Source organism: Tetrao urogallus (genome assembly GCF_951394365.1).
Source record: "Tetrao urogallus genome assembly, chromosome: 3".
NCBI classification, from domain to species: domain Eukaryota; kingdom Metazoa; phylum Chordata; class Aves; order Galliformes; family Phasianidae; genus Tetrao; species Tetrao urogallus.
Window position 1 is genome coordinate 80,113,219 of NC_136815.1, and position 22,457 is coordinate 80,135,675.

The 22,457-nt window shown below is 34.5% G+C and overlaps 1 protein-coding gene across 1 annotated transcript in view; it reads left to right on the plus strand.

Annotated features, from left to right (window-relative positions):
* The window catches only part of EXOC2 (exocyst complex component 2), a gene marked incomplete at both ends in the record, with an annotated part of 118,280 nt that overhangs the window by 64,629 nt on the left and 31,194 nt on the right, over positions 1–22,457 (plus strand). Inside the window, 10 exons of the mRNA XM_079533953.1 lie at positions 1,078–1,146; positions 1,400–1,557; positions 4,014–4,135; positions 6,990–7,051; positions 10,284–10,364; positions 11,191–11,250; positions 11,935–11,996; positions 12,686–12,752; positions 14,689–14,805; positions 18,668–18,809. Of these exons, the coding sequence (XP_079390079.1) occupies positions 1,078–1,146; positions 1,400–1,557; positions 4,014–4,135; positions 6,990–7,051; positions 10,284–10,364; positions 11,191–11,250; positions 11,935–11,996; positions 12,686–12,752; positions 14,689–14,805; positions 18,668–18,809 (940 nt within the window). The remainder of the gene's footprint in view (positions 1–1,077; positions 1,147–1,399; positions 1,558–4,013; positions 4,136–6,989; positions 7,052–10,283; positions 10,365–11,190; positions 11,251–11,934; positions 11,997–12,685; positions 12,753–14,688; positions 14,806–18,667; positions 18,810–22,457) is intronic.

Sequence of the window (22,457 nt, forward strand, 5' to 3'; positions counted from 1 at the left end):
GCTTTGTTCTTCTTGTCTGAAACTCAACAGTTCAGCTTTAGAGTATGACAGTTTCATAGCACTTTATTTTCCAAAACTTTTAAGCTCCATAGTTCTATTTTTCTCTAATTTATTATCAATTCAAAATACTTATTTTATCCTAAAAATCTGTAACACGGATGGAATTCAAATAATAGTACGTCAGTTTGATAATTTGAAGGTAAACTTAATCTGAGAATAAAGTATTGTCATGTTATTGCGCTGTTTGTCCAGTAGATGTTGCTGTACATACATAAAATAGGAGATTTTCTAAGTATAAAACTATATCTGCACTTAACATGTTATTTTGAATAACTTTATAATTTGCTTTGTGTTCTCAGTAGACTCCACAGAAAGTTGTAACTACAAACAGGAAGACTATTAGTCAAACCACATTTTTTTTCAACTGTAACTGTCTCATGCAAAGTGTACTCATGTTCCTCAGTTTTCAAAAATGTGAACTGTCCATGAAGATGCTGATTATTTTGCAGTGTCTCTTTTTCAGTCAGTTGAATTATTTCGAGAATATTTTCAACAAAATGCTGTTTCTAAAAGCCCATGAGCACAAAAAAAAGTTTTAAAAAAACATACCATCTCCTACACACGTTGCAATTCCAAATTGCTCACATTCCAAGAAGCATCTGTCACTTTATATCAGTATTATTACCTGGGTAGCTTCCACACTGGGAAAATCATTTCTTCATAGAAATTTGATGCACAATTAGGCTGTATATGTTTTAGCTCTCATTAACATTTTAATGAGAATAGTTTAATTTCATGAAGTTTGTATTATTTGAGCCAGTTTTGGACTTGTCCCCAACTTTGTGTCAAATAAACATTGTTCCTTAGAATTAAACATTAGCACACTGACCAACAGGAAGTAAAATTTATTGATGATATGGTCCCTAGCTATTCAGATAGCATGAGTTAATTTTTATAATTACATCACAAACTCAGTGATTGGTTTTCACTTCTTCACATTGAAAACCCCCTTTTTCATAATTATTTTAACAGTGCTTATGAGATACTTACGCTTTTCAATTTTCTCATTCTCACCAGACTGCTGAAAAATCTGGGCAAATGGAAAAATCAAAGAAAAACGCTAGACAAAGACAGAATGATTTCAAGGTATGTTATGGGAAGGAAACATTGCTTTCTTTCAGTTGCCCTTCCTAGCAGAATGCTTTAAGCATCACCACCTTGAAAATCAGATTTCTTGAATCACGTATGCCCTTATACCTCATCCTTCCAGACTCTCTAGTATGAGGCACCTTCTGTAAAGCATGTTACAAGGTGCTACATATAGCAAGTACGTACATAGCTGCTTAAGCATATTGGTAGGTCTTTTTGCTTGATTTTTCTCTCCCTTATTCTGGCACAGAAAATGATTCAGGAAGTTATGCATTCTCTGGAGAAACTTATCCGTGGAGCTTTGCTTCCGTTCAGCCTCAAAGAAGGAGAATCAAGACAGTATGGTGGCTGGGAGATGAAATCTGAACTTTCTGGCCAGTGGCTAACACATGTTATCCAGACAGTAAGGTAAACAGAGCTGTTGACCTACAGTATGATGTCACTGCTAGAATGTATATGTTTTTTAAGAGATATTGTTTTGGATTTTGTTGTTAAATACTCTGAGTACTGAGAAAGTTAATTTTTGCAAAAATAGAATCACAAAAAAAATGGCAGATTTAGAATTCTGAGTCCAAGTTTAATTAATGGTCTCTCATAGTCTCTCTACGTAACTATATTCTTTTTTCTTTTTTTTTTTTTTTTGCCCAGAACACCTAGGTAAAAGTAAATAATTTAGTAATATTTGAGTAAATAATTTGGATGAAGTGGGATTTGATTCTTCAGGGTAGAATTATTAGGAAGCTTTACAATTATCATCTTCCCATCTTCACGTTTCAGCCAAAATGGGTAAAAACAACATGCCTCTTACTAGTGTCATTCTTAAGATATTGTTTACTTTCTTAATTGTCTTTTGAAAGCTGGTACTCCTGCCTATGATGTCATTCTGTTTATAATTCTTTGCTTATAATCTTAGTAATGTGCATGTCATCAATTACAAAATGTCTCAGTAAATATGCAGAATTCAATTTCTCTGCTGATAAAATAAGTCATCATTATCTTTTGGAAAGTCAAGTAATACCTGGATTTGATACTATAATTTTTACCTGCAAGTTTCAAACCTTTTTGAAGGTTTGAACCTTAACCTTATTTGGGTAATAACAACCAAAATGTAGAGTTAACTGTATCCTTCTTCTTTATTATCTTACACACGTTAACTCATAGGTAATTAATTCTTACTAGAGATGAGGCTAGCAATGATACCTACCTTTTGTTGAGTCTGTTTAGCACTTCCAGATGCTGACACCAACAAAGCAGATAGGCTATTCTGAACAGTCTAAATATTGCATATAAACCTTTCTAGTTGCAAAGTTACGTAGTAGCTTAGGTCATACTTTTATAAATTCCCAACATATTTTCATCATGAAGCACGTGATAAAATCCTACTCTTTTCAGTCATTTCACAAACAATTGTTTTCTGCTTGTATTTGAAAAATTATAAATTTTTGACAAATTACAAGGAATTGGAATAAAATCTGTGCAATCATATTTTTTCTATTTTTATGCATCACACAGAGTGGGGTGGTTATGCAGCTTTGTACCTTATATCCCAACCTGTCATTGCCCAGTTTGAGTAGGTTCCAGAGGACAAATTGGAGCTTAATATAAGATGAAGCCATTGCCTGCAAGACTTCAGCTTCATTGTAGGGATAGAACAGCATGTTCATTAGGGTGTTATACGAGGAGAAGTGAGGGTTGTGAAAGCTGTGTGCTTACTTGGGAGTGGAATCAGCTCTAAGTAGAGGACTTTTATTCAGTGTAAAGCAGCTTAAACTTCTCACAGATGTCTGTTACACCCTGTGTTTCATGGATGACTGAGATAATGCAGATTTATGAAATTTACAAATTCAGTAATTGTGCTGAACTGATAGCAGTCAGAATCTGAATAGCGTTTTCGGAGTCAAGGCATTGTGGAGGTGTAATGCAATTACCAGTTAACGTGGTGTTTTGAGGATTTATGCCCACTACCAGGGTTTTTTGTTTTGTTTTGTTTTTTAAAAAAGAGCTTGCAGATGGATGACTGGAAAGGTTCCTCTTGTTACTGAGCTGTTGCTTATGCTTATGCTTTACTATTACTGGTTTTTGGCAATTTCTAGTGTCTGAGCTTTGTTCAGTATTAGCAGTAGGGGAAACAACAAAGGCTGAATTTGTGTTGCCCTTGCTCACACACCCAGGAGTTGGATAAAAGCAATAAGCTTTACTTTGTGCCCATTACTACAGTCAGTGAGCAACAGTCATTTTTTTAAATGCTAAAATGCTATTTCTTGTAAGCAACTATTGTATTGGTATTTCTAAAGGGAAAAATGGAAGTGAATCTTTCCATCCTCTGCTACAGTCTGGTTGAAGACCAGTCCCTGCTGGCAACCAAATAGTTAATGAATTCACTCTTCACTTGGCAGTAGCTGTATTTTGACCCCTGAAGTATGTATACCGTCATGACCTGACACGTGCTTACATCACCATTTATTGTACTTGAAGGCTGTTATTGTTTAATACAGGTAGACAAAGTTTCACTATCCCAGTTGTAGACCTAAGATTTGTTGTATTCATTCATAAGAATACAGCAAAGAAGGTATCTCTGCTTCAGAAGGAATCTTAGATTAGAGGACAAGGTTGTTGCAGGAAGGCAGGAGGAAGAGTGCAGGAATTGACATTACTGTAACGTTAGAGAAAAAAAAATCTGTATTTTCATGCTTTTGAATTAAGCAAATAAGTAAACTTTTATGACTTGGGTAACCAGTTTTTAAAGACTTAGTGTGGACAAAGCTACTGTATTGACAGCCACTTTAAAAAAAAATGGTGTAGTTTTATCAGTTTAAAAGACTTAAGGGTTTACACATTGGGTTAATTTTTTCTTTTCTCTTCAGGCTTAGTTCTGAGTCTCTTACTGCACTTGAGATACCCAACGATATGCTTCAGATCATCCAGGATCTTATTTTAGACCTTCGAGTACGTTGCATTATAGTGACTTTACAACATACGGCTGAAGGTAATAAAAGACTGCATCTCTCTCTGCTTACCAAACCACATTCAAGACATTTGCTTGTTACAGATGTTTAATTGACAGTGAATTCTGTAATATCTCACAAGAATTACTGAAATATTTTGCTGCTCTGAGAAAATTCTGTATTCTGAATGTTTTCTTCCCTTAATTGGATGGATACAGTAGTTGAGATCTGTCTTCTCTTAGCTGAGGCAGTTTTACAATGCAAGTGATTTATCTCATCATGCAACGTTTCCGTATTGGAAATACCACTTATTTTCTTTTTTGAGTTCTTCCACAAAGAGAATAATTAAATAGGCAATGCCCTTTTACCCCCAAACCCCTGGCTCAGCTCCTATCCCCAGTCTTCTGCCTGGTGTTCCTTCTACACCCTGACCCAATTTAAAACAAACAAACAAACAAAAAAAAGCCCTTGTAGAATATTTTAGTTGTGGGTTTTTCCACAGTATAATTCTCATACTTCCAACACTAACAGTATAATCCTCATGTTTCCAGCAGTGTGCGTAGCTTTTGCCATAAATGTCAGGATCGTAAAAGCCAGTAATACATTCTCTAAATCTAATGTGACTTCACGTGCATCATAGGCAATTCGTCTTATCAACTGGTAGTTAATTCTGAAACTTAAATTCAAGTGAAGTAAATCTTCCAGAAATAAATCTCCCTCTTAATAAAAGTTCAGACTAATAGTTCAGCATTTTTTCCTAAAGAAGATTAATTACCCTCAATGCTAAAACAAGAAAAAAAAAATCAATATCTTTTTAAAATTAATTTACAGTTTAGTCAATTTTTTTCTGTTATACAATTTAACATTGACAGGTTGACAAGAATCTAAGTATCTCACTCAAGACTTAAATGTGCTAAGTGTAGGTGACTACATTTATTAAACAAATTCTTAAACTTTCAGTGATAACAAGTGTAAAAGTCTCTATTATTTATTCTATACAATATTAATATGAATTGTATTTTTGTCTCTTAATTATTTGACTAAGTCCCACTTCAGCATTAACATTATTTTTTCCCACGTTAATACCAAGCTCATTAGCCATACAGGTATATAGATTATCTTTCTTACAGGGGAAGCTTTATCACTGTTTCGGTTTTTACATGAAATATTTAGAAATCAGATCTCTATGAGTTACTTACTCATAGGTTATTTATATGGACAGGACTGGATTAGTTGGACCCTTGGAGAAATTATGGTTTTTAGAAAATCAGTGAAAGAACAGTTAATGGGTGTTCTCACTGGGCTGTGTAAATGGATTTCAGATCTACCCATGTTGTATTTAATCAAAGGGCTCTTCTCGAGCTTGAATTTCTCTTTATAAACTATCTGAAACATGAGCTGCATTTATTATTAATGTAAGGCTCGCTCTTAATGCATGTCATAAGTTGGTAGGATCATTCAGACAATTGATAAGGCATTCTACCATTAGCTATTTAAATAGGACAAATCTGCCCACACAGAGGGTTTTCTTGTAATTTTATATAAACACAGTATGCTCGAGCAGTCTCTGTTCTTTCCCTCTCATGTGTGTTCACTGGTCATAAAGGTCATGAAAGCCAGACTATGTGAATGCCAAATCAGACAGGGAGTTCACATGAGCACATTTGACTGGAATATGGTGAATTAGTTCAGTGAAATTAATTGCTGTTAGTTTTTGTTTTGTTTTGTTTTTTTCTAATATGTATTTGTGCTAGCTCAGATCTGGATTAAAAAGAAGAAAAAAAAACAATGTAAAAGCTGACCAGTGTGATCTAAGCCCAACGGAAATACCAATTGAATCAGTGCTTTGCTAAAATAAAGAAACAGTAATCATTCTCTACAATCTCTGAATACATTTTATTCTCAGTAAGACTGTTTTTGTGAGATGTGGAATTGCAGGACGTTGCCACCGCGTCAAGCTTTTTAAATTACCAATTAAAGCACCAAGAGTAGCAAAGATACTTTTCAGCATGCATTAGTTGCACTCTCTTCTTGGAGTTGAGGAAAAGATAGTAATTCATTGCGATAATTCCTCGTATAAAAAGAAGTTTTGTGATATACAGATGGTTCTGAACAGCTATTTGCCTGTGAGAAAATGTGTGTTTTGACCTGTTTTTGCCCATCTGAACTGTAAAGTTTTATTTAATTTCTGTTTATAAGTTAATTAAGCCAAAAAAATAAAAATATTCTACATCATTGTTGATTTTTTTAGTTTGTCCATAGTGGAATTTGTTTACAGAACATGAGCTCTGGATTTACGTGTTGTAACTCCGGGTTGGGATCAGTAAGGATATTGAAATTGGCACCTTTCGGATAGCAGAAGAATTTATTATATGTGCTTTCATGTGTTTTTGAGAAAGTTTAGCACCCTGTGTGGTGATTTTGAGCTTCTTTGTGGCTGTTAATTATTAATATATTTGCTGTCCCTTTCGTCTTTGCTATAATGCTGAGCAGTACGTCCTGTCATTTTTAATTAAGAGCTGGAGTGTAATAGCCTAGCGACTGCAGTTCTTAAACACAACATTTCATGTTGTGATTAAAAAATCTAGAAAATAAAAACAAACCCAGAGCCTTTGTAATACTCTGAATTTTAAGCTTTCCAGTAAAAGGTGGGCTTCATGCAGCTCTTGCCATGTATCATAAATGTGCTTCTCTGTGTGGTTTCACCAGCGTCCTATGTTCATGTTTCATTCTTAGTCATTTGAGAAGGCTGAAAAGTTCTAGACTTTTAGTGCTGTATGCTTGGATGCCTAGTCATTGCTGTCCCAATGTCTGTGGTTTATCTTTTCAAGTTCAAGGAGTTTTTAATAATGAAAATTAACACCTCTTTTTTTTCTTTCTTTCTCTGTCTTACAGATATAAAAAGGTTAGCCGAAAAGGAAGACTGGGTTGTTGACAATGAAGGCTTGACATCATTGGTGGGTAAACTTGTGTGTTGTAGCCACTTTCTTTGATCGATTCTTTTATTTTTAAATAAGCGTAATGAAACTGTTCTGTATGTACTCCAGAAAATTGAAAGTTTGGACTTAGTGCATACTGGTATCTATATTTACCAAGATCTGAAAACACAGGAAGTTCAAAAATCCACATTTTTTATTGAGCAGTTACTGTGCTCACTCTCAGTATACACATCACCAAACACAAAGTTGTTTTTCTTCCTTTTTCAAAATGTTTATGTGTGCTTCTTTAATTGTTATGTCTGAAATAATTTTAACATTATGTGATAATTGTAATACTAGATAGTCATATTTTCTAAAGTGCAGAAGAGATGGTGAAGTTAACAATAACATAAAATAGCTTCTTATGTCTGCTAAAATTATCAGAGCAGTTATTTTGAGGTGTTTAATATTGACGTTACCAACAAAATGAAAGCTTCATTTTGATATTCTAGTACCTCATTTGTTCCACAAGTAGCATGAACAGGGAACACAGATCAGTCTTCAGTCTTTGAGATGTGTAGTTTCTCTTTCAAAAGCAGCCCTTTCTCACTTGAGTGGAGTGGTTGAGAACTGTAAAAAGATGGTTTTTTTCGTATTTCTTATTGCAACATTTGTTCAGGGAGAGGTAAAAAAGTTAATTCTTTTGCTACAATAAAACCACTTTCTATTAACCTTGAGATTTTGCCACTTCACCTATTGAGTCCTATCTGTATTCCTTCTCACACTGATGTTATCTAACTGAATGCAGGCTTTAAGTTGAAAAACTCCTGGAGTGAGCCCAGTTACTGTGAGTGAAATTCAGAACCAAAAGTAGATAAAACTTTGCACTTTTAGGGTGAGTTCGAGGCTGAGAATAAAATGGTTGAGAATTTGCTTCTTACATAAGTATGGTTTCTATTTGTTTCTGCTATTTTATGTGTGCTAAAAGAAAGCCTTTAGTAACTCTGACTTTACGCAACCTTGCGTTTTATTATTTTTTAAGAAATAAGTAGTGTTTTCTTCCCAATGATCAGTAAGATTTTCAGAATTAGATTTATGCTTGCAGTATTCATTCTTTAAAAAATCAAAATCCATTCAGCGTATGCCAGTTAACAGTAAATTACTGGATCTAAAATACATTATAAATCTAAAAATAAATAATGTACTTCTCTTTTTTTTCCATATCCATACTCGTCTGTTCATCAACTTGTGGGGGATTCTACACATTATAATTACATATAAATAAAGGCTTTGTAAATTTGTTCCATGTATTTAGATAAGAAATAAGAATTGGACATAAAGATCTGTAGCTTAACGGTCTGCCTGAAGTAGGATTCTTTAAATGTATCAGGACAATTACTGCTGACCTTCAGTATGATTTTACTGAGATAAACAATAATAGTTTTCATTGTTAAGTATCTTATTTTAGGGATGGCTTACTGGAGTAAAGAATTCTTTTTAAGGTCATGAGAAGTTCAGTTCACATCAAAATGCTTCATAACTTAGTAGGCACACTACCATGGAATTGATCTTTAGCTGAATAAATAGGTCACTTCTCTGTTATAACGAGAAATTGAACTGAAAAGCAACTAATTTAGGAGATTGCCTACACACAATCAGCAAGTGACTTGAAACCAAATTCAGATAAACTAGTGAGATGCTTTCTGGAAATAAACAGTATTGAGTAATGGCTAAAACACAGCAAGCACCTCCTAGATGTGACTTGAAAACAACGTGTGAAAGCAAGAAGACCCTGTGGGAGGGAGAATTGCTTTGTGTATGTTATCTAAGGGAATGCTCCACAGACTTGTTTTAGTTTTTCTTATTTGCTTCTATAAATACGTGTTTGAAGTTGAGTAGGAGGGCACGAAGCAGTCACAATATACGTATTGTAGGAAGGGATGTTGTTGAGAATTTGAGTGCTATAACCTGATTTGTAGCTTCTCATCTTGGTTTCAATTGTCAGTGACTTGGGCAAGTCCCTTTACTTTTCTGTTTATTACTTTATGCATCTCTAAAATGGACAGACAGGAGGAGGAAAGATCCTCTGCTGTTTTTGTTGTTCTTTTTTAATGTTGGCTGTATCCTAAAAAATCCTTGTTAGTAAGCATTTAACAGCTTTTTGTCTACGTAGAAGTCAGACTTGAATTCCTTGTGCACGACATTTTCGTAGATTCCCCCTCTTGAGGCAATGATTGAGACATGACAGTGGTGGCAGTTAATTATGTTTTGTCATAATGAGATAATTTGTCTAGTATGTTCATTGTAGCAAAAATTAACAGGCTTAAGCAGGGACCAATCACTCTCTTTGGAGATGTGTTAGGCTTACAGCAGAAACTTTTAAGAAGATAGGAAATACAGCTGCAGGTAAGAGATACAGTAAGACAGAGAGCCAGCTCTCCTCAGTTTCATTATGTGCAAAGAATAATCTTTCTGAATGGATTTCTTCTCCTGAGGTGTTTCTTTTTATGGTGACACAATACAGCAGCAGCACGTTACCGTTCTTTTTCTTCTAAATCAATCGCAAAAAAATAATAAACAGATGTTTAGAACATGATTTGCAGCTTGACATCACTCTCATGTTCTACCTTCATCCCAACATTTGCAAAAATACAATTTACTCCTAAGCATCAAGTGGGTGATGTGCCATATACTATCTACTGTTGCTGCGAGTTTACACAGCTTAGCTTTTTCATCCATCTCTTTGACTGAAAGGGATGAATGACTTCCCTCTTTCGTAGAACAGTGACACCTATCTGCATCATACAAAAGCTTTCTGCCCAGTACCAACAAGCAGTCTTGAAGAAAAGGGTGACTTAACAGGGAAGAAAGAAAAAAAGAATGACCAGAAAAACTGACTAATGATTATGGTGCTGTGAACTCATTTGCACTTTCAAAGTGAAATTGGTACGTGCCTCAAGACATTTTTACTTCAGGTCTGGAAATCTGGAAGCAAAAAAAAAAAAGCAAACAAGCCAGCTTTTTTGCCTTCAGTTCCATGTGGGAGCCATTTCAATCTACTTTTTGTAGAAGGTTTTTGCTGCAATAAGATGTAGAAATAATAGATGTCCAAGGTGAAATTCTATCCCAACTTAAATCAAGAGGGCATAGGAAAAGTTGAAAATAAAGAGTTTAACCATATAGCATGAGAATTTGTATGTGTTTGCTTGTTGATGTATTTCATTTTACGTGACATGCTTATCTAGAAGCTAAAAAGTCATTTGCCTTTCAGCCTTCCCATTTTGAACAGTGCATTGTCCATTCCTTGCAATCTCTTAAAACTGTGCTGGACTGTAAACCTGGAGAAGCCAGTGTAAGTTTTGACATATATTTCTAATTTCCTTCTTTTTCTGTAAATTGCTATTATGTTTCAGATCAAGAACCAAAGAATAATACAGAATATTTACTTTTTTGTGCACACTCTTTTCACTGCTGCTAGCTAGGTTCATATTTCCTGTACTTCCTTTGTTTAGGGTTATGTGTATGGGGCAGATGGGACCTATATTTAAAACTTGAGTGCTGTTGTGTTAGAAAAAAGTTACTAATGTTTTTTTCAGATAGCCATCGATGTGATTTTATTTAGTATATAATATATATATACACACTCATACATTCCCAGTTCTGCATCTGAACTACTTACAGAACACAGATCCAGCCTTTTAGTTGTGTAAGAAAGCTTACTACTTTTCCAAAGCCTCTTGGACCATTCTGTATAGATGTTCTCCTCTCCTTTATTTTATATTTTATGGCTGGCTTGTCGAGTTTCTTACCATTATTCAGAAGAGTCTACAGTGCATAGTGAATACTTCCTGTTAAGATACAAAAATTTTTGAATATCCTTGGAGTTTTTTGCTGCACTTTCATTATCCAACAGTGGTACATATCATCAACGCTGGTATCTAAGTACTAGAGTTTCGTTGCTTTTAGTGTTTTAACACTTCATGCTTGTGGAAGTGCTTATTTGGACTTATATTCTTTTTTCCCATTCTTATAATGGGGAATAATCAGAATTGATATCTGAGAAAGCACTGTGTCTCAGCAGTCATTCCCATGATTTTGTTATCACTGTAGGTACAGATTTACTCAGGCCTTCCATGAGTATAAGGCCTTGTGAAGCAATAATGTGTTTTTATTTTCAGGTGTTCCAGCAGCAGAAGATACAGGAGGATGTGTGCCAGTTAAGCATTGGGATCTTGCAGGTAACTCAAAGTATGAAATTGTAAACAAACAAAAATACATGCTTTGAATCCTGCCCAGTTCCCAAAAAGTAACTTAAGTTGGTGGCAGTGCATTGTTTCCCTAGATATGCTATGGAATCACGCAAAGTATTTTGCTGAACCACCATCATCATGATTGAGACACTTGCTGAGCTGTAATGTCAGTATCGATATACTGTGATAAAAGGAGCAGTGCTGATTTTTGTCAGCTGAGGATCTAGCTTCTAATTGCAAACCAGTATTTTTTACAGTAAGCTTTAGTATTTCAAAAAGAAAAATTTTTTTGAAATATGGTAATAGCATGCTTTAGGTTTCTGAATCATTTTTATAGTATTCTCAAACAAGAAGTCTTGAGGTAAAGCTAAGGTTGAACTTAAAACAAAAAACTGTTTAGATTGATGTCTTGAAAATTATGAACAGTGACTTTTTTGCAAATGAGATTTTAGCCATTTGTGGTGAAAATAACAACTGTTCTTTTGCCACAAGTATCAGTGTGATACTTATAAAATTAAAAGTAAGCCTTTAAAAGGCATAAGGTAAATAAGGTTTAAGACAGTGGAAGGTGATAATGATTGTTCCTTTTCTACTGACTGTAGTAAAATTGAATTTAATATTTTCCCCCCCCTTCAGTTCTGATAGAAAATATCTTACTCTCTTGTTTCTTAGGTTTTCATAGACTGTTTGGAACAGTTGAGTACCAAACCTGATGGTGACATAGATACATCACAGTAAGTAAAATAATGAATATGGTATTTGTTTACAACTTTATTCAGTGAGAGGCTTTGCAGCATGCTGTAGAAGGTGTTGTTGGTTTTGACATGACCTTGCAGTAAATGAATTGTCTTTGTCATTCACTAAGCAATGTCTATTCATGGAGACAAAGCCACTGCTTTTCTTATCTGCTCTTCAATTTTGACTGGATCTTTTAGTATTTCTGCTAAGTTCAAGAAAGTTTGTTCCATAGTTGCTCATGAGCCACTTGTTTTGAAGACCAGAACAGTCAGAGTAGAATTTCCAAGAGTTCAAATAATTTGTGAAATGCTTGAGACTTAGCAAATATTGTTACCTTCAACTTGTGTTAGGAAGAGGCCAATTGACTGTGTTTCTGATGTAACTTTTATTTGCTGTTTGGATGTCACTATTTACTGAGTAAGTGTAAAAATAGATCAGAATCTGTGGCAAACCAAACGACTTAAAGAAAGTGAAAATGCTTTTGAGAAGAGTCTGCAGCTAAAATAGTACTGGCTGTCCACAAAGAGCTTGCTGCCTTTCTAAGCATCTTCTCGTGGACTACTTTATATTACCTGCTGTGAGGGGGTTTTCAAAAAAATACCATTCTTTGGTTACAGGTTGTTCATTGAATTGTGTCAGATAGTCAAAATCACTTATGCTACTCATTTTTAAACAATATTCCTAGTCTTTCAGTTGATGTTTCATCTCCAGATTTGTTTGGAAGCATACATGAGGACTCAAGTCTTACTTCAGTAAGTTTTGACTTCAGTTTTTACAAGTTGATGTGAAACTTAATACTTCTCAAAATTCCAGCAATGTGGTTCTTTTTATCTTTCTTTTTCTTTTTTAAATCATTTCAGATTTCTTGAGTTTCTTTTTTTGAGAGCAAGTCTGTATTCTGGAGGCATTTTCTAGTGTAAATATACAAATATACACATACATACATAGAAAAACTATAAGGATGTATATAAGGGTATTTTTAAAACCACTGTCTATGGTGTCTTTGTATAGTATCTTTAATTAAAATGATTTTTGAAATTGTCCTTCTCAGAAACTAAAGTAACATCATTGAAAGCAGTGAAAATAGTCCTGGTGCTTGAAGAGCTGAGGATTTGTGTTTTGGTTAATCAGCATGTTTTAAATGATAAGAGTTATTCTGGTCACCAGTTACTTTTTAAAATACATGGAGTTACTGATATTGAGCAATGCAATTTTTCCCAAAAAAACTTTCTTTGCTGATAGCAGTATTGATTATTTCTGTAACTTGGTTGAGACTTTTTTAAGAAATCAAAAAGTTTATATTCTTTGCACTAATACCTGCAAGAAGCCTAGCAAATACCTCTTTGGAGGTTAATGTGACTTGGTACAGGTTTAAATGTCAGAAGCTTTACCTCATTTATAAGAGCTATTGGCATTACCACTACAATAAACAATTGCAAAATCAAGCTAGATTGTTTGAAGAGACTATAATAACATGTTTCATTGTTAAAATCCATGGAATTTGACGTGAATTGTTAGCAGAGTAATTTTTCGTGGCCATTCCAGCCTTCCTCCCACATGTCATGGAAATGGCTGTTGATTTCGTTTTTTTCTACTTATATCAATAATTTTAAACAATATTTAGATCTTCATGAAATCACATTTATTTTCGTCTATGAATCACAGAACAACATCTTCTCTAATTGAGTAATGAGAATAGAAAAAGTGAGTTATTAATCTGATTTCTCACTATTTTTAAAGTGCTTATTTTTAAAATTTTCTGTATACCAACAGATGAGCATGTAAAGTAGTAGGCAGCTGCACATCTCACTCTCAGTCAGAGTATTACTGGAAGACAAAACTGTCAGTAATTTTTCTGGGTCTGAAAGTCAACATAACATTTTAAGAGATCTCCACCATGATTACAGTGATTTCATTGCCAAATAATTTTGCTTTCAAAATATTTGCCATTATTGATTCAGAATTGCCATCTGAGATTCCACCAATATGTCCATTGGTGGAAACCAAAGGGAAGAGAGAAAAGCAAATTATTGAAATAGTAGTTGTATCTTTTTGTTTGGTTGTCTCCTCTTTGAAAATTACACCATTTTGTACCAAAGCCAGGGAAAGGCAATTCTGGCATCTCAACTCCAGAGTGTTTTAATCTTCTTGTAATAAATATATGTATATAAAAATTATGACTACCTAGAATTTTTTAAACTACTGAAATTTTATCAGCTACTAAAGAATCTTTTGGTATTTTAGAATGGGTGGGTGCATTTGTTCAGTATGTGTTCTGTTTCCCTTGTTCTAGCCAGCTCCATGTGATGATCTTCAGTTATACTTTATGATGGTCATCATTCTTAGTAAATTCCTTGAAACACAGTAAAAGCCAGAACCACTTCCTGGAAAGTTGTCCAAACCTAATTTTTGTAAAGAAGACTTAACCACAGTTCTGAATTAGTCACAGTTATTCCAGTGAATGCTCTGGATCCTATAAGAAAAAGCATGTTTGTTCAGTCATTACACCTCGTATTTACTCAATTCTTGATGTTTTGTTGACAAAAATATTACTGAACTTCACTTTATTTATCAGCATGTCTACTACGCACAGAGTCAATAAGACGCTACACACTAAGATTATTGATCATGCTGACACTTCTTGTTTTCTAACTGTTGTCCTCTTTCTCTTACAAAACAAATTTTTAGGAACAAAGAGTTTTAATTGCACTCAGTAACTGTCGTTATCTGGAACGTCATACCTTCCTAAACATAGCTGAACACTTTGAAAAACATGGCTTTCAAGGCGTTGATAAAATAACTCAAGTAAGTGGGAACACTGGATTTGAAGTATCACTGCTTGAAGGAATCAGCTTGCACTTGTTTTACTTTCTGTGGGAATTAAGTGCTCAGATATCCTAAATGACTCTTGAGTGAGCCTACTACAAGATCCCCCAGCACCAGTTGAAGGACGCAGCAATGATGATATGTTCGTATGAATTCTTACAGGGCTTATATAGCTACTGTAGAAAATGTGACCTCTTACTCAGGTTTTGTATGTTCCCTGGCAAAGCTTATCAGATTTCTTAGTAAAGCTGTTTAATGTCACTGTTTTCTTAATGCAGAGAGTAAAAGATTATTATCTGAGAAATACACTTGATAAATTATTTCATCTGGCAGTTTGCATTACTGATAGCTGTTGTTCCTAAACTAGTTCAGTTTTTTTGTTGTGTTTTTTTGTTTTTTTTCTTTTCAAAGAACGAAAATGTCAAAGTGGGCGGCAGTAGCTGTCTCATTTTCCTGCCTTTTTGTAAAGATTAATCATTTTTTTTAATGAGAAATGTTTTTTTTACTTAATCCTTAGGGCCATAAAGTTTGTTTATTTCCAGAAACATTTGTTGATTGTTAGTAAAATGTTACCTCTTCTAGTATAGAGTAAAATATTTTACTCAAACGGATACTTTTACCATACTGTATATCCTTTGTCCTTTTCAGCCACAGAAATTAAAAGAACTTTCAGCCAGAGGATATTTTTAACAACATTTAAGTGGTGTTGATATGATACTTGTATTGGTAGCACATTATAGAAATTATTCTGTGTGTCATCGTTCATTCCTGCTGAGATAATTAAGAGTTGAGCTACGTACAGTTTGTGTGGACTGTACAGGAAAATGAGACACATCTTATGTATTCAACACTCTGTCTTTACAGCCACATCAAAGTATTGCCTTTCAATATCTGGTAGGCAGAATTCAAACATTGCAGTCACAGGTTAATTTCAAATCTCTGTTAACTCTTTGAAAATGGGGACTGATGCTGTCCTGCATGTCTGATATGTATCAGTCATTAATACTAGATGTGAGGAATTGAGTAATCAGATATTTCTCATCTTAAGATGGCTATTTTTGCAATCTTCATTAAGAGAGGCTAGAAATTAGCCTCAGAGGCTGATTTCAGTCTCTTTCTCCTGTCACCTAAGTTTCTAAATTTGTTTGATTTTTTTATTGGATTAACAAATGCAATAAAGAATTGGAACAAGATTTGAAAAAAAAACATTTATTTTTATCTGAGGAAACTGAAACAAAACTGTGTATTTCAATTCTGTTAAAGTGAACTGTAATATATGTTAGGTTGTTGTTGTTTGTTTGTTTTTTTCAATTTGTATTTCTCAGAAAGAAAATTATTATTGTGTAAATGTTAGCAAAAAATGTAAAATGGTTACCAAGAAGATTTCCTTACATTCTGTAATTTTGTTACATCTATTCTTTTTATATGTGCAAATAAAAGAAAAATGACCAAATTTAACCTTCTGCTTTGGTGTGCACCATCTTGGCACATGCTCATGGTACTTCTTTACCAATAATAATATTTAATTCATGCATAACTATTTTAGAATTACTCTTCTGAGGTGACTTTATCATCTGTTTAGTTGACTAGCAACTGCAAGAAAATCTGTGTATCCCATGATATTCATCAGACTTTGGTTAATTTTCTGAATAAAACTGCCTCCAAAGTTCTGATGTTCAGGTTGAGCAGAGTGGCTGCTGAGGTGAAGGCTCAAAATGGCTTTCATATAACAATTAAAAGCTAGTTACAATGAAATTCACAGCAGAAAGATAACAGGGAGAGAATATCTATTTTCACAAGCAATTACCTTGCTTGGGAGTCTGGAAAATGAGTGTACTCAGTGGATGTTGTTGAGGACATCTTTTTTCAGCCCATTCTGGGCCTGAAATAACGTTCAGATGAATTGTTCTGTCTTGTAACCTTTTCAACAGCTGAAAAACAAGGTTACCCACCATTATCTTAATTGTGCAGTGAATCTGAAACAGGTTGAAGTGGACTAACATGAAAAAAGAGACAAAAAAGTAATTTAATAACAAACAAGCAACAACATCCTGTAGTGAATGTGCACATGGTCTTTATATCAAGTGATTGCAGAAGTAGAAGGTGGATTCATTTAAATCTAGAACACTTTCTTATGGAGAATCAGAACAGTTCCACAGATTGGGTGGATATTTGTTGAGGCTTCCCCCTGGAACATGTATTTTTTTTTCTTCTCCCCCTTGGCTATCTTATACCTAAATAGGAATGATCTTTGGATATTTACTCTCCCTAATCAAAAGGAATTGAAGGGAAAAATCTCTTGAAACTCATTCCTGGTTTATCTTTTTTCAGTAAGGGAAAAAATAAAGTTTAGTGAGATTGCTCAACATTTTTGAATGTATTCTCTTTCGCATTTTAACAGGCTGTGGGAGAGCAGAGGAAGTAGAGGAAAATAGACTTGATCCTCGGTTAGGACTAATTTCTCAGTGCCCAATGAAAATCCAGTCTTCAGTATATAGATCTTTTCATTACAAATTAAAGGAGGTTGCCAGACAAAATCAAGAAAGTGACAGTGTCTGTTGTTTCTGGTCAGCAGCTTCACCACCCCAACTTGTCTGAACCTTGCAGATTCTTTGACCTCGGTGATACCTCTGCTTTCCCCTGAACTCATGATCTCATTCCTGAAGTCATATCTCCCTTCCTGAATCAGAAATTGCAGCTTCCTTTTCTCGTACTTGGCAATGCATAGGTATGCTAGAGGAGAGCATAGTTTGGAGATATCCATGTAGTGAAGAAACTTCACCCCTTATTCTGCAGCTTATTGCATTAAACCTTTTATCTTTCATGGAAAAAGAAATTATTAGGAGTTGCTATTTTTCCTTTCTTTCTTTCTTTTTCTGAAGTGCCTGTTTGGTCTGGAGCCCTGTTTGCATCCTTGCATTTACAACTCCTTAATTTTTGGAAATTATGCAATTATATAAATCTGTTTTTTTACCAATATAAATTTGTTTTTTTACCTAGTGCTTGAAGAAAATGAGCAGTAGTTGAAAAACTCTTATTCAGACACAAATACGTTTAACCAAGTGTCACACAATTTTTTCAATATATTGTATTTGCGTTTAGCACCTATTGCCATATGAAGTTATAAGATTTTATGGTATGCATTGTATTCCAGTATTGCTTTAGGAAATATAACTACAGAGGGGCTGTGGTGTTTAATAAAGTAGATTTGTATAAAATGTGAAGTTTTTCAGATACAGTGAACAAATTGCATGTATTCCATTAGCTTCCAGTGTAGTCAAGCTGTGTAAAGTACTCCATTGAGAGCTGTTAACAGAATAATACCATAGGTGTTTGTGAACTGCAGCTTATGCATCAGTTATATGAAGATGCCTTGGCATGGGAAAGTTCACGTGTATGTCAGAGGCTCATACATTTTCAGGTGTAGAACCTATAACAAGAAATTGTAATGCTTCAGTTGGTAGATTTCAAGTGTTCTAAAAAAATCATGTTTGTAATGGAAATTATTATGCATATACTGTACAACTCAGTTGTTTACTTGATGCAAGATCAAGACATCCTGACAGGCTGAAAAAACTTATGCCAGTAGACAGTTATGGAATGATCTGCCTGCTTTGTTATTTCTTGGATCTTTCCCAAAAGTTCTTCATGCTGAGCACAATCAGAAAAAGATTGTATATTGACTGGAATTAAAAGATCGAATGGGATTTTGTGCTTTTTAAATATATTATGTACTGAAAAGTATTGCTACTCAATAGGGAAAATTAAAGACAATGTTCTAAGGTTTTAGGGTATGATTTAACGTTTGTAATTAATAGCCATTTGTGTTTTGTTTCTTTAGGTTAGTATGGAATCCTTGAAAGAGCTGGATCAGAGACTGTTTGAAATGTACATTGAATCCAAGGCTGATCCCATTGTTGGGTCATTAGAACCTGGCATTTACGCAGGATATTTTGACTGGAAAGATTGTCTTGTTCCAGCAGGTAAATATCTGCTTATTAAGCTCTGAAATTATTTTAACAGTGATTGATAGAAGCTAAAATTTACTATACAATTAAAAACTTTTTTCTACTCTGTTTTTAACTTTTGACAAGTCCTTATTATAAGTTCTTTCTCACAGGTTTTATTTAATTCCTAAATCATTTTTTGAATACCCCCAAATGATTAAAGCAGCTTTTATCACTGATAATCTTTTTAGTGCTTGTTTTTGTGATTATTTTGCTTCATTGCTTATATAGAATAGAAATTATTATAAAAGACATCTTTGCTACTTTCTTATGAAATTCATTGAGATTGTTTGGATTTCTTTCCAAAGACTCTGGCCATTTTGGTAATAGACATAATTACAGGTCTGAAAAGGTAAAATTATGAGCAAATGCATAATATAAAAGTAGTTCAACAACAAATGTCAAACCATTGAAGAAGGGCAGGAATATAGTATTTAGAATGACTGAGATGTTAGTCATTTATTTAGTGCTCTGAGAGAACCTCCATTTTAGAGAAGCATAATGAGAGCCTGTTTGTTGTTTTTTTTCCACAAGTGAATGCTGTGCACATGTTAGCTTTAGATTCTCTCAACGTGGTATTTATGTGGAAATTAGTTGCCGTAACTTATTTTTACATTTTTTATATGATCTATTAATTTTCAATAAATACTTCGTTAGATGACAATTCATGTTCTTGGCTTCATTGTTTTACGGAGTTGTATTTAGTTCACTTAGTAGAAATTTTGTGATAATTTTGATAGGTAATTACAAGAAACATTTGTTATTTAGGGGCTGCAATGCATGCTAATTGTCGTAAGTGCAAAAACTGTACGGTTTGTTATTTTTGAGAACAGTATTTTTCATTATTAGTTTTGTGCTTGGAAAATATGCTTTAATATGTGCAATAGAGATAAATTTTAATCTTGCATTTAGGTTGCTCCAAAAGTAATGCATCCTATTTATTTCCATGGAAACTACAACAGGGCACAGTAACGCTCTTTGAAAGAGAAAATTCTCAGCTACAGAATGCCTTTTTTCTACACAGTCAGAAGCAGCAGCTCTGCATTTTTGTCTCCGATGATCAGGAGCCTGCATGCTATACTCATGAAAATCTGCACCGATAGAGGGGACCCACTGGCACTGTCATCACTGCTGAAACACCCCTCCCACAACCTCACTGTGCTCGCATTCACTGTTTGGTCTCTGTAAATGTTTACCAAGCATCCATGAATGTCAATGAGTTCCATTTTTTCCTCCTGGAGGAATTCAGTGATACGGTTTTGCTTCATACTCTCTTCCATGTCAGATGCAATTTTCCAAGACTGCCCCTCTACTGCCAGCTGTCACGCAGCAACAAAATGCAGGGGATTATTGGTGGGAAGGTTCATCCTCTACTACCATACCACCAACATCCACTTATGATGTCGTGTGCCAACATAATAAAATAGAAGGCATTACTTTTGGAGCATCCCTCATATGGGCTGAAGTCTTTTATATGGTTACTGCATTAGCTTTCAAATAGTACTGGTTGTACAATTGAGGGAAGTTTTGGCAAGAATAGTCCCGTTTTTAAAGGTGAGTAGTGGGATATGATATCAATTTGCCCACATTTAAGAGATAAGGTAAGTACTCTGCTACAGTCTGAAACTTTTTGTGTTCCATCTGCAAACTGAAACTTTTAACAGAGCTGGGCATCTTAATGTCATGGATAAAGCTTTTGCATAGCAAACTTTTGGAGGGAAGAGGGAAACGAAATGTCAGTAAAAATTTCAGGAATTGTTTAGGAATATTGTTTAAGAATTTTCTGATGGTGGATTTTCTGTGCTGCTAATCCAGCCTACAGCTCCATGCCTGAAACTGTTTTGAACAACTGTATTATTCAAATTCTAGTAAGTACTTCGTTCTTTATGCTCACCCTACTGATGCTGAGGAGAAGAAAGAAATTGGAAGGCTGAAATAAAATGCAGAGAACCAAATCTGGACTGTCAGGGAGATAATGGTTTTGGGTAGGTGGATTTGTTCAAGGGGAGGATATAAATGTGGGTAGAAAATAAGGTATCTGAAATGGAGGAAATAAAGTGGAACGAAAAACTTGTGATAAAGATCAAATAGAGAGTGAAGGTGGAAAAAGGAGGAAAACAGGCCCAAGTGAGCAAAATAAAACTATAAATTAGTGTGGCATTTAGAAATAATACAGGAATGGATTGAAACAGGTGCTGTAGGCATCAAGAGACAGACACGAAGTGACATGCAAATACAAGAACAGGGAGGCCAAATACTCTCTAGATCAGCTTTCCAGAAGTAGGAGTGAAATCCAACAAAACTTCTCAGTCCTATGCTTTCAGCAAGTATCTCTGAAAGGCTTTAGCAAAGTGTACCCCGTTTGTCCACTAGGGATGACAGCCTGTGTATGTTACCAATGATTTTCTTTGCAGAACTAGCAGAAATTATGTGTACATTACTGCATACTTTCAGTTATGCTACAGGCAATACTACATTTTATCTGTAGTACCACTGAGAAACGCAATATCCTAAACATTTTGCCTTGCTGATGCCATCAACTTTATTTCATTTTTAGGATCAAGGCTGCAAAAGTCAACATCACTTGCCAAATGACTCATATCAATATAAATCCACTGTACAAAAGTTACACATATGTATGGCTACCAATTCTGTTGTCAAGCCACATATATCAATGCAGAAGAAACATTTCCTGGTTTCCATTCTGTTTTGTTGCTTACTTTCTTTTAAACATGAGTGAAAGTTACGTCCAGGGTGCAAAAGCAGTCAAGTATAGTCCTTTTTTTTTTTTTTTACAATAACATAATTTCCTACGTGGGTGTACTTGTTTCTCAAAATGGAGGCCATTTTGGAGATAAAATGGGATTTTGGATTAACTGGAGCTGCTGCAGGCAAAAATCTACTCTCAGCTGTTAGATATTGAAAAGTGAATGAGAAGGAATGAAAAAAAGTGGAGGCAGGATTCTGTCCCTGCCTCTACAGGGTTTTCTACTTCACGTTGTCAACTTGAGTGAGCACTTTGTCTTTATTTTTAAAACACCTGCTTTGAATCCTGTCAGTTTGAACGGTTGTGTTTAATTTGCCTGCCTAAAGAATTCTAACATATTAAGTATTCAGAAAAAAAATCTTATCCGAAACTCTTCACATCATTGATGTGTACTTTACATCATTGATGTATTTCCAGTCATCTCTCTCTAAGTGCTGGAAACACTATTTCCTTACATCCTCGAATTCATGGGGAAATAAGAGAATGGGAAGTACTGTAATAAGTGAAAAGTTACAGTGAAATCTGAATGAAGCTAGGAAAGCCACTTTTTGAATAAGTTTAGGAAAAACATGTAATATTAAAGCAAGCCATGCTTCTGTCAGCGTGGAAAAAGCATGTGCTCTGCTCTATTAGGCAGTTGTCCTTTAATTATTAGACATTTGCTTTTTTAAAACTAACAAAAAACATATGCATAAGGGATGCCAAACTGTTTACACTGAGTAAATTTTAATTTAACCTATGTGCTAAAGTTTTTATTACTTAGATTTTCTCTTTTCGTTATGCAAGTTCTGAATGTCAGTAAGAACGCTTGTATACAGTGTAATTATACATTTGTCCCTTTATTTTGATCTAAGGTG